This window comes from Canis lupus, chromosome 7 (assembly GCF_003254725.2).
Source record: "Canis lupus dingo isolate Sandy chromosome 7, ASM325472v2, whole genome shotgun sequence".
Taxonomy (NCBI): Eukaryota; Metazoa; Chordata; class Mammalia; order Carnivora; family Canidae; genus Canis; species Canis lupus.
The window spans coordinates 27,537,495-27,550,362 of record NC_064249.1 but is presented as its reverse complement, the minus strand read 5'-3'; the positions used below and the strand labels follow the sequence as shown (position 1 = coordinate 27,550,362).

Below are 12,868 nucleotides of genomic sequence, written 5' to 3'. Positions count from 1 at the left end.
CTGGTCATATAATTTTTTTGTTTTTTCAGAATTTATATCAAAGTATTTTAAACATGTTTGAGGAAACTCTTCTGATCTTAGTGTCTAAAGACTTCTACAAACTGCAAATCTTAAAGGTAAAGGGAAAATAAGCAGTTTTGTTTTCTTGTCTTAAATCTAAAGAGCTCACTATATTTCACTTATTATTTCCCCTTTCCCAAACTTATATCTTCTTCAAGTATCTAGTGGCTGAATCTTTTTTCTTTTCCTCCCAAGTTGTATAATTATTCCCAAAATGAAATCACTTCCCTTTATTTGAATTACAGAGACATACTTTAAAGAATTCAATTTTGGGAAGATGGCATCAACAGAATAATTAAAAACCCAAATATATTATGTGGCAATGTAAGAGTGACTACAATATGGGTTAGGAGAGAAGAGAGGGTGACTGGCTTGAACTACCTACAGATCTGTGTAAAAAAAAAAAAAACAAACTATACTTTGATAGTGTCTATATGCTTGCTTCTTCCCCAAAAACTCTGGACCTAAATAATCCCATGAGCATCCTATCTTCATGGATACCATGGTATCAGAGGAAAGCCTAACAACTGTCCAAACCCCCATTTATATCCAGATCTCACTGTGTTTTCAACATCCCAGGCAGAGACAGGAGACTGCTCAGGATTTCTTATGATCTTCAACTGTTTCTAACATGATGGCATCAAGGGCACTTGTCTGGAAATACTGGGAAAACAGATTGATTTACTTTACCAGGAGCATTATGAGTTTGTGCAAATCATAAAATACATTCAAGTAAAGAAGTAGAATTGGTATCTATGAAGACAAGAAGGAATGTGAGGGAAAATAAAATATACCAAGTTAATTTGTGCCTAATTTGAGTCAAGTATTTTCTGTGCATTTAAAAAACTTAACCTCACAACACTTTAAAGTAGTTATTATCTCATTATTGCAACCATCTCCCCATGCATGGTCTTTCAACCAATAAACCATTGGTTTTGAGCACTTACTCTACATCAGACACTAAACTGAATACTTCATATATTGGTTGTCTCATTTAATCCTTAAAATAACCCTTTGAGGAAGTTACTATTATTTTCCCCCATTTTACTGCAAGAAAATAGAACTGGAAAGAGGAACAATAATGCATACAAGGCTAGTGAATGGGAGAGCTACTCTAACTTAGTAACCTGTTACTTAACTATGTTGTTCTTATACTTTCCATGACTAGAAACTCACCCAATTCTTGAAAAGAGCTGAAAAACCAGTCCCAGAAAAGGTACAGGGTGAACTCCCTGGGATTTAGAGACTCTTCTGCCCCAGGAAATGGACTTCAGAGCAGTTTTATACAATGGGAGCAAGTAGAAGAGAGAATATGTAGCATAAATACCATGGACTCCAACAGAGTGCCTTAAGAAATTTGTTAGTGGTTGTTGGCATATGAAGCATATGCAGTCTTTTTCCCTTCCCAAGCTTGTAAATATGTCCCTGCATCTGAAGGTTTAGAACAAATAGAAGTTACAGCAAGATGGAGTTGAATCAAAATTAGCAAGAACTTTCTAACTGAGCTGCCTCCAGGAATATTCTCTGCAACCATGAGCCAGAAAATATCTGAGTGTTGAATCTGCAGAGGAAATTCTGGAGTAAGATAACATTTCAAGATCAGATGACATTTCAATTCTTTTTTAAAACTGAAAATAAAATCCTGTAATTAGAGATAGAAGATATGTACTTTCAAAGAAAAAAAAAAAGGAGAAGCAGTTTACAATCTCATCATAGCCTCCTATTAAACTGTCCATGTTGACTGACAGAGTGACTTATAATGCATATCATTAGTAAATATTTGTTGTATAGAATTAAATGACATACAACACAGATACAGTTACTACAGTAGATGAAGTAATATACTAGATAGCTTGTAGTATACAACTTGCTTGCTGTCATCTTTTTGAGATAAATGTAGGTTAGATGTGAAACAATCAGGAGCCCACAAGGACCTTTCAGTTGGTGGAGTTGGGGACTAAACGGAAAGGACTTGTAGAGATGGAAATACCATGCTCTAGGATGATTCTTATGTTTTCCACAGGACATGATTATATGGATGAATGAAGATACTTCGTACCTGCAGGAAAGAGTTATGATGATCATCAGCAGTGTGCTAAGCTTTGCATCCAAGAAAGTCAAGAGATATGTAAGTCACAGAGTGCAGTCATGCCACCTGCTTCTGAAGACTGCATTTCTATAGTGCTACTTTCCAAGTGTTGGGTCTTGAGAACTCTAAGTGCCTGCGTGGTATGAGCATGCTGGAAGGTTGGGATATTAAGAGAAGGGCCAATATACTACATGATTTTATGTCAATCAGAGCAGAGTCTCTCAAACAATTGATTAAGCCTCTTTTTACTTTCCACAAACAGAATGTGTCAAAATTTTTGCTGGCCTTCTAGATTCTCTGTGGATCACGATCAATGTTATTCACAATCTTATAAATCCTTCTATCCCTACTTTCTTTCTTTTTTTTTTTAAAGATTTTATTTATTTATTCTTGAGAGTCACAGAGAGAGGCAGAGACATAGACAGAGGGAGAAGAATGGTCCTCATAGGGACCCCAATGTGGAACTCGATCCTGGAACCCAGGATCATGCCCTGAGCCAAAGGCAGATGCTCAACTGCTGAGCCACCCAGGTGTCCCATCCCACCTTCCTTCTTATTTATCCTTTTTCTAAAATATTTTTGAACCATTATATATTTATTTGAAATGTATGCAAGTAATTCCTGGGTCCTCTCATTGTAAAACTTGCTAGAGATAAAGAAGTTTTCTTCTACCCTACTTTCTACCCTAATCTCCTCCCTAGCATGCTACTGTGATATGGGTCCTGCCAGACAGCCATCTACGTACACATCCACATACATGCATATACTGAGATAAACAGCTTTTTACTTAGTGTTTCTTTATTAAAAATCACCTTATATTTACACCTGTTTCTGCAATTTGATTTTTTTCACTGAACAGTATGTTCCTCAGATACTTTCATAGCAATATATCTAGATTTATCTCATTCTTTTAGCCAAAGCATAAACTCATAGTTTTAATGTATTGTAACCTCCTTTGATGGACATTCAAATATATTTCGGATTTTTCTACTTCAAACAATGTACAAAAGATCATCTTTGTTCAAGTACATATGTACTTAGAAATCCTTAGAAAGATAATAGATCAAAGACTATGAATACATGATAGTTTTAGCACTACAAAATTATCTCCAGTTTATATTCCTGTGGATATTAGAGTGATCATTTCCCTTCACCTTACCAACACTGCAAAGTTATTGAACTTTCTAATTGTTACCTTCAGACGGAGAACAAATAGGCATCTCATAATTGCCAATATTTGCTGAAGTTTTCTATAGTTTTAATAACATCATTGCCTCCCTTCTAAAAAATCTTACTATCTGTGAACATTTCTCTCTTACATGGATACTGTGTACCCAGCCTATTTTGCAACTCACCCCTTTATAAAAAAAAAAAACACACATTTTATTTATTTATAGAGACAGAGACACAGGCAGAGGGAGAAACAGGCATCATACAGAGAGTCTGACAGGGGACTCGATCTGGGATCTCCAGGATCACGCCTGGGCTACAGGCGGCGCTAAAACCACTGTGCCATCAGGGCTGCCCATTTGTAGTTCAGCCTTAACTGTGACTTTTAAACATACACTTCTAATTGCTTATTTGATAGTTTGAATCATTTCAGGAGTTCAGAATAAAGGGGATCAGAAACATACATTCATAACATCTTCATATACTCATTTTCTACTACTTATACAAAAAATAAATGTATAAATCCACATCTGCGACAGAAGGCTCTCATAAATTGAAGGTTCCTGCCTACAACACATTTGTTTAAGGAAGCCAAGTAGGATAACCTATTACTTTGTTCCGCAATGTTCATTTAGTGCCACCAGGTGGAAGCACAACCAACATTTTCCAGAACATGGAAGCTAAGCTTCCACCAGTTCATCAAAGTCAAGAAAGCATAAAACTTAAGTTAACTGTCTCTTTATGATAATGTCCTTGAAAGATGGTTAAGTCCATGAAATTAATGGAGGAGAGAGGTCAAATAAATGAAATAAAACAGTTGAGTGTATGATTAAATTAAAAACTAAGCTTCCATTAGGACGCCTGAATGGCTCAGTGGTTGAGCATCTACCTTCAGCTCAGGGCATGGTCCTGGGGTCCTGGAATCGAGTTTTGCATCGGGGTCCCTGCATGGAGCCTGCTTCTCCTCCCTCTGCCCATGTCTCTGCCTCTCTCTCTGTGGGTCTCATGAATAAATAAACAAAATCTTAAAAAAAAAGAAAAAAAGGGGGATCCCTGGGTGGCGCAGTGGTTTGGTGCCTGCCTTTGGCCCAGGGCGCGATCCTGGAGATCCGGGATCGAGTCCCGCGTCGGGCTCCCGGTGCATGGAGCCTGCTTCTCCCTCTGCCTGTGTCTCTGCCTCTCTCTCTCTCTCTCTGTGTGTGACTATCATAAATAAATAAAGAAAAAATATATATACTAAAAAGAAAACACCTAAGCTTCCCACAAGCTTCGTCTGTGTACCTCTACATCTGACATAGTGTAGATAATCAGTGAAGATTTGTTTTGCTCTTCTCTAATTATATGTAACTACCTATTCTGTTTTCAGGTGCTGTCCATTCACCAGAAACACTTTTTTAATTTATTTATTTATTTATTTATTTATTTTTACAAATTACGCTAGCCTATGTTTTCTAGAGTCTCAGGGACCCTTGTCCTATTGAACAATCTTGACTACCAATTGTATTCTATCAAAAATACTTTTTAGTGTAGTAATTCCCCTTATATGACCTATGTGCTATCAAAGTGAAAAAAAAAAACTTCTATGCTCAAAGAATATTTGTTCCTTTATATATATTTAAACTATAAATTTTCAGACAGGCAAAGAAATGTGAGCTAACCATGTCATTTTATTAACTGAAAGATTTTCCCTGGGTTTGTTCCTTTGACACATCAACATTTAAAATATGGGTGAGAGTTAAGGAGGAAGATGACAGTGGAGTTGGAGGACCCTAGGCTTGCCTTGTTGCATGAATACAAGTAGGTAATTATCAAATCATCCTAAATATCCCATAAATAAACCTGAAGACTGGCAGAACAAACTCCACAACTAAAGGTAGAGAAGAATCCAAATCAAAGATGGTAGGAAATGTGGACACATGGCTTGAGAGAGAAATCATTAATGCTGTGGTTGGGAGAAGGGCAAGAGATAGACTAGCACAAAGGGAAGCACACAGAGTTGATTCCCCAGAGCAATTGGCTTGGAAAGCAAGAGGGGCCAAATTTCCTAAGTTTTTGCAACCACTGGGGCTTAAAGGAGTTGTAAAAGTCAGCAGGCTTAGAGAGCTTAGTTGAGATAGTACTGCTGTTAGAGAGAAGGCAGGAAAAACAACCTGTGGACATAGAGTGTGAAAACAGTGATATTAAGAGCACTTGAGACACAGTGGGGAGGTTATTTGCTCTTCTCTGAATATGTTCCAGAGAGGCAGCATTCATTCCTCCAAGAACAAAGAAACTCTCCCTCCTCTCAGCATTAACACAGAACCATATGCAGAAACCAGCACAGCACCAATACTAGCTACCTAAACTATCTATAAGCTACCTTGCTTATACCAAGCCCTGACCCCCTCCCTCTCTCCATGTTTCAGTAGAGCCACCCTTCCCAATCACACTTGCCTCAGTCCCAGCCCAGCAGGTCTCCTTTCCCAGAAAAATGGCCCAAACCCCTGGCCACACTGAGTCTCTTGACACAGGAGTTTTGCAGTGCCTTGGTTCTGGTAGTCATGGCAACAAGTCTCATCTTACAAGCAGACCAGAGCACACCTAGTTAAAACTTGTCATATTCATGCCAGGAACCAAACATTCCCCACAATAGGCAAAGAGGGCCTCTGCAAACACCTGGTCTGAAGGATAAAGTGGCCAGAACACAACAGCAAAGTGCACACACATACATTGGAGATACTCCCTGAATCAAAAAGCCCTGGGAAAGAGGGGACACTACACTGCAGAGCACCATAGGACCTGTTCTTCATAAGGCCATTACCCTCAAGAACAGGAGGCATAGCTGACTGTTCTAATGCACAGAAACAGATACAGAGACTTAGACAAAATGAAAAGATTGAGGAATTAATCCCAAATAAAAGAACAGGACCAGCCCACAGCCAGATGTAAGTAAAAAACATATAAATGACATACCTGATAGAGAATTTAAAGTAATGATCATAAAGACACTTACTAGAGAAGAGAGTGGAAAGCACCAATGAGACTATTAACACAGAGATAAAGAATTATATTACATAGATAAAGGGCTCAGTAGATGAAATCAGAAATATGACTGATGAACAGCAAGCTGGAAGAAGCAGAGGAACAAATCAATGATCTAGGAGACAGAGTAATGGAAAATAATCAAGCTGAAAAAAAGAGAGAGAAAAGAATTGTGCAAAATAAGAATCCATCAAACATAACATTCATATTGTAGGAGTCCCAGAAGAAGAAAAGAAGAAAAAAGCGGGAAGAAATTTTATTTGAAAAAATAAAATCTGAAAAGTCCTCAGGAAGGAAACAGATATCCAGATCCCCCAACAAAATCAACAAAAGCAGATTCACACCAAGATATGTTGTAATTAAAATGGCAAAATACAGTGATTAAGAAAAAAAAATTGAAGCAGCAGGACAAAAGACATTAGGCAGTTACAAGGGAAAGCCCATGAGGCTGGCAGGAGATTTTTCAACATAAACATGACAGGCCAGAAGACAGTGGCATCATATATTCAAAGTGATGAATGGGAAATATCTGCAGCCAAGAATATTCTATCCAGCAGGGCTGTCATTCAAAATAGAAGGAGAGATAGAGAGTTTCCTGAAAAATAAAAACTAAAGGAGTTCATGACCACTAAATCAGCCCTGGAAGAAATACTAAAGGGTAATCTGTGAGTAAAAAGCAAAGGCCAATAAAAAGACGGGAAACACAAAAGCAATAAAAATTAACATTTCTGTAAAAAATATCAGCCAAAAATGTAAAATCTGATAACATATACCTAAAAAGTGGGGAGAAGAGGAGAAAACAATGGGTTCAAATTTAAGCAACCATCAACCTAATGTAGACTTCTATATATGGAAGAGCTTATAATACAAACCTAAGGGTAACCATATGTCAAAAACTACGAATAAACGTGCAAAAATAAAGAAAAAATCCAAATATATCACTAAAGAAAACCAGCAAACTATAATAGAAGACAAGAAAGGATCAGAGAAAATTTTCATAATCAACCACAATACAGATAACAAAATTGTAATAAATACATATATATCATAATTACTTTGAATGTAAATAGATAAAATGCTCCAATCAAAAGACATAGACTAGCAGAATAGATAAAACAAAACAAAAAAAGCTCCATTTATATGCTTCCTACAAGATACTAATTTCAGACCTGAAAACACCGGCATATTGAAAGCAAGGGAATAGAAAAACATTTATCAAGCTAATGGACATCAAAAGAAAGAGTAAGAGGAAAAATCTACGAATTTCTACCGAAAATCTACAAATTCGGCCTGAGATTTAAAGAGAGACCAGCTGGAACGCTACAGTGAGAAGAGTTGGCGCTTCTATCAAGGTAGGAAGTCGGGGAAAAAGAAATAAAGAAACAAAAGGCCTCCAAGGGGGAGGGACCCCGCGAGGAGCCGGGCTGAGGCCGGGGCGAGTGTCCCCAGGACAGGAGAGCCCCGTCCCGGAGGAGCAGGAGCTGCACCGACCTTCCCGGGCGGAAAGGGGCTCGCAGGGAGGTGGAGCAGGACCCAGGAGGGCGGGGGTGCCCTCGGGCTCCCTGGGACACTAACAGACACCTGCGCCCGGGAGAGTGCGCCGAGCTCCCTAAGGGCTGCAGCGCGCACCGCGGGACCCGGAGCAGCTCGGAGGGGCTCGGGGGCGGCTCCACGGAGGGGGCTGCGGGGCGGGAGCAGCTCGGGGGGGCTCGGGGGCGGCTCCGCGGAGGGGGCTGCGGGGCGGGAGCGCGAATCCAACAGCGCAGGCTCCGGAGCACAGGGCACCGGGACACCCCAGGATCCGGCCTCCCCAGGGACAGGCAGAGGCCGGGAGGGCCCAGGACAGCGAGGACGCTCCTGCCCCAGCTGAGCAGATCAGCAGCCCCGCCCGGAGCCTCCAGGCCCTGCAGACGGAGAGCTCCGGAGTTCCTGCGGGGGCTGAATGCAGGGCTCCAGAGCTGGCCCAGCCACTGCGGTTGTTCCTCCTGGGGCCTCACGGGGTAAACAACCCCCACTGAGCCCTGCACCAGGCAGGGGCAGAGCAGCTCCCCCAAGTGCTAACACCTGAAAATCAGCACAACAGGCCCCTCCCCCAGAAGACCAGTCAGACAGACCAGTTCCAGGGGAAGCCAAGGGACTTAAAATATACAGAATCAGAAGATACTCCCCCGTGTGTTTTTTTTGTTTGTTTGTTTGATTTTGGTTTCTGTTTTTTTTTTTTGTTTTGTTTTGTTTTGCTTTTTGATTTGTTTGCTTCCCCAACCCCTTTTTAAAATTTCTTTCTTGGTCAACTAATATTCGATAAAGGAGGAAAGACTATCCATTGGAAGAAAGACAGTCTCTTCAATAAATGGTGATGGGAAAATTGGACATCCACATGCAGAAGAATGAAACTAGACCACTCTCTTTCACCATACACAAAGATGAACTCAAAATGGATGAATGATCTAAATGTGAGACAAGATTCCATCAAAATCGTAGAGGAGAACACAGGCAACACCCTTTTTGAACTCGGCCACAGTAACTTCTTGCAAGATACATCCATGAAGGCAAAAGAAACAAAAGCAAAAATGAACTATTGGGACTTCATCAAGATAAGAAGCTTTTGCACAGCAAAGGATACAGTCAACAAAACTAAGAGACAACCTACAGAATGGGAGAAGATATTTGCAAATGACATATCAGATAAAGGGATAGTTTCCAAGATCTATAAAGAACTTATTAAACTCAACAGCAGAGAAACAAACAATCCAATCATGAAATGGGCAAAAGACATGAACAGAAATCTCACAGAGGAAGACATAGACATGGCCAACATGCATATGAGAAAATGCTCTGCATCACTTGCCATCAGGGAAATACAAATCAAAACCACAATGAGATACCACCTCACACCAGCGAGAATGGGGCAAATTAACAAGGCAGGAAACCACAAATGTTGGAGAGGATGTGGAGAAAGGGGAACCCTCTTACACTGTTGGTGGGAATGTGAACTGGTGCAGCCACTCTGGAAAACTGTGTGGAGGTTCCTCAAAGAGTTAAAAATATACCTGCCTTACGACCCAGCAATTGCACTGTGGGGATTTACCCCAAAGATACAAATGCAATGAAACGCCGGGACACCTGAACCCCGATGTTTATAGCAGCAATGGCCACGATAGCCAAACTGGGGAAGGAGCCTCGGTGTCCAACGAAAGATGAATGGATAAAGAAGATGTGGTTTATGTATACAATGGAATATTACTCAGCTATTAGAAATGACAAATACCCACCATTTGCTTCAATGTGGATGGAACTGGAGGGTATTATGCTGAGTGAAGTAAGTCAGTCGGAGAAGGACAAACATTATATGTTCTCATTCATTTGGGGAATATAAATAATAGTGAAAGGGAATATAAGGGAAGGGAGAAAAAATGTGTGGGAAATATCAGAAAGGGAGACAGAACGTAAAGACTGCTAACTCTGGGAAACGAACTAGGGGTGGTAGAAGGGGAGAAGGGCGGGGGGTGGGAGTGAATGGGTGACGGGCACTGGGGTTTATTCTGTATGTTAGTAAATTGAACACCAATAAAAATAAATTAAAAAAAATAATAAAATTTCTTTCTTTTTTTTCTCTTTTTCTTCTCTTTTTTCTTTTTTTTCTTCCTTTTTTTCTTTTTTCTTTTTCTCTTTTCTTTCCTTCTTTCTCTCCTCTCTTTTTCTCCTTTCCCAATACAACTTGCTTTTTGGCCACTCTGCACTGAGCAAACTGACTAGAAGGAAAACCTCACCTCAAAAGAAAGAATCAGAAACAGTCCTCTCTCCCACAGAGTTACAAAATCAGGATTACAATTCAATGTCAGAAAGCCAATTCAAAGGCACTATTATACAGCTACTGGTGGCTCTAGAAAAAAGCATAAAGGACTCAAGAGACTTCATGACTGCAGAATTTAAATCCAATCAGGCAAAAATTAAAAGTCAATTGAATGAGATGCAATCCAAACTAGAAGTCCTAACGACGAGGTTTAACGAGGTGGAAGAACGAGTGAGTGACATAGAAGACAAGTTGATGGCAAAGAGGGAAACTGAGGAAAAAAGAGACAAACAAAAGACCATGAAGATAGATTAAGGGAAATAAACGACAGCCTGAGGAAGAAAAACCTACGTTTAGTTGGGGTTCCCGAGGGCGCCGAAAGGGCCAGAAGGCCAGAATATGTATTTGAACAAATCCTAGCTGAAAACTTTCCTAATCTGGGAAGGGAAACAGACATTCAGATCCAGGAAATAGAGAGACCCCCCCCCCCCAAATCAATAAAAACGGTTCAACACCTCGACATTTAATAGTTAAGCTTGTAAATTCCAAAGATAATGAGAAGATCCTTAAAGCAGCAAGAAACAAAAAATCCCTGACTTTTATAGGGAGGAGTATTAGGGTAACAGCAGACCTCTCCACAGAGACCTGGCAGGCCAGAAAGGGCTGGCAGGATATATTCAGGGTCCTAAATGAGAAGAACATGCAACCAAGAATACTTTATCCAGCAAGGCTCTCATTCAAAATGGAAGGAGAGATAAAGAGCTTCCAAGACAGGCAGGAACTGAAAGAATATGTGACCTCCAAACCAGCTCTGCAAGAAATTTTAAGGGGGACTCTTAAAATTCCCCTTTAAGAAGAAGTTCGGTGGAACAATCCACAAAAACAAGGACTGAATAGATATCATGATGACACTAAACTCATATCTTTCAATAGTAACTCTGAACGTGAATGCGCTTAATGACCCCATCAAAAGGCGCAGGGTTTCAGACTGGATAAAAAAGCAGGACCCACCTATTTGCTGTCTACAAGAGACTCATTTTAGACAGAAGGACACCTACAGCCTGAAAATAAAAGGTTGGAGAACCATTTACCATTCAAATGGTCCTCAAAAGAAAGCAGGGGTAGCCATCCTTATATCAGATAAACTAAAATTTACCCTGAAGACTGTAGTGAGAGATGAAGAGGGACACTATATCATACATAAAGGATCTATCCAACAAGAGGACTTAACAATCCTCAATATATATGCCCCGAATGTGGGAGCTGCCAAATATATAAATCAATTATAACCAAAGTGAATAAATACTTAGATAATAATACACTTATACTTGGTGACTTCAATCTAGCTCTTTCTATACTCGATAGGTCTTCTAAGCACAACATCTCCAAAGAAACGAGAGCTTTAAATGATACACTGGACCGAGATGGATTTCACAGATATCTACAGAGCTTTACATCCAAACTCAACTGAATACACATTCTTCTCAAGTGCACATGAACTTTCTTCAGAATAGACCACATACTGGGTCACAAATCGGGTCTGAACCGGTACCAAAAGATTGGGATCGTCCCCTGCATATTCTCAGACCATAATGCCTTGAAATTAGAACTAAATCACAACAAGAAGTTTTGAAGGACCTCAAACACGTGGAGGTTAAGGACCATCCTGCTAAAAGATGAAAGGGTCAACCAGGAAATTAAGGAAGAATTAAAAAGATTCATGGAAACTAATGAGAATGAAGATACAACCGTTCAAAATCTTTGGGATGCAGCAAAAGCAGTCCTGAGGGGGAAATACATCGCAATACAAGCATCCATTCAAAAACTGGAAAGAACTCAAATACAAAAGCTAACCTTACACATAAAGGAGCTAGAGAAAAAACAGCAAATAGATCCTACACCCAGGAGAAGAAGAGAGTTAATAAAGATTCGAGCAGAACTCAATGAAATTGAGACCAGAAGAGCTATGGAACACATCAACAGAACCAGGAGTTGGTTCTTTGAAAGAATTAATAAGATAGATAAACCATTAGCCAGCCTTATTAAAAAGAAGAGGGAGAAGACTCAAATTAATAAAATCATGAATGAGAAAGAAGAGATCACTACCAACACCAAGGAAATACAAACGATTTTAAAAACACATGATGAACAGCTATAAGCCAATAAATTAGGCAATCTAGAAGAAATGGATGCATTCCTGGAAAGCCACAAACTACCAAAACTGGAACAGGAAGAAATAGAAAACCTGAACAGGTTTTCAAAAACCTCCCAAGACACAAGAGTCCAGGGCCAGATGGCTTCCCAGGGGAATTCTATCAAACGTTTAAAGAAGAAATCATACCTATTCTACTAAAGCTGTTTGGAAAGATAGAAAGAGATGGAGTACTTCCAAATTCGTTCTATGAGGCCAGCATCACCTTAATTCCAAAACCAGACAAAGACCCTACCAAAAAGGAGAATTACAGACCAATATCCCTGATGAACATGATGCAAAAATTCTCAACAAGATACTAGCCAATAGGATCCAACAATACATTAAGAAAATTATTCACCATGACCAAGTAGGATTTATCCCCGGGATACAAGGCTGGTTCAACACTCGTAAAACAATCAGTGTGATTCATCATATCAGCAAGAGAAAAACCAAGAACCATATGATCCTCTCATTAGATTCAGAGAAAGCATTTGACAAAATACACCATCCATTCCTGATCAAAACTCTTCAGAGTGTAGGGA

At 39.8% G+C, this 12,868-nt stretch overlaps 1 protein-coding gene across 8 annotated transcripts in view; it reads left to right on the top strand.

Moving 5' to 3' along the window:
- Positions 1–12,868, top strand: part of MROH9 (maestro heat like repeat family member 9) — a 98,610-nt gene that overhangs the window by 30,575 nt on the left and 55,167 nt on the right. For 7 of the 8 annotated variants that reach the window (XM_025430375.3, XM_025430381.3, XM_025430380.3 and 4 more), the window contains 2 exons: positions 30–116; positions 2,084–2,188. In XM_025430375.3, the coding sequence (XP_025286160.1) occupies positions 30–116; positions 2,084–2,188 (192 nt within the window). The remainder of the gene's footprint in view (positions 1–29; positions 117–2,083; positions 2,189–12,868) is intronic. The other variant, XM_049112302.1, reaches the window with a different exon arrangement.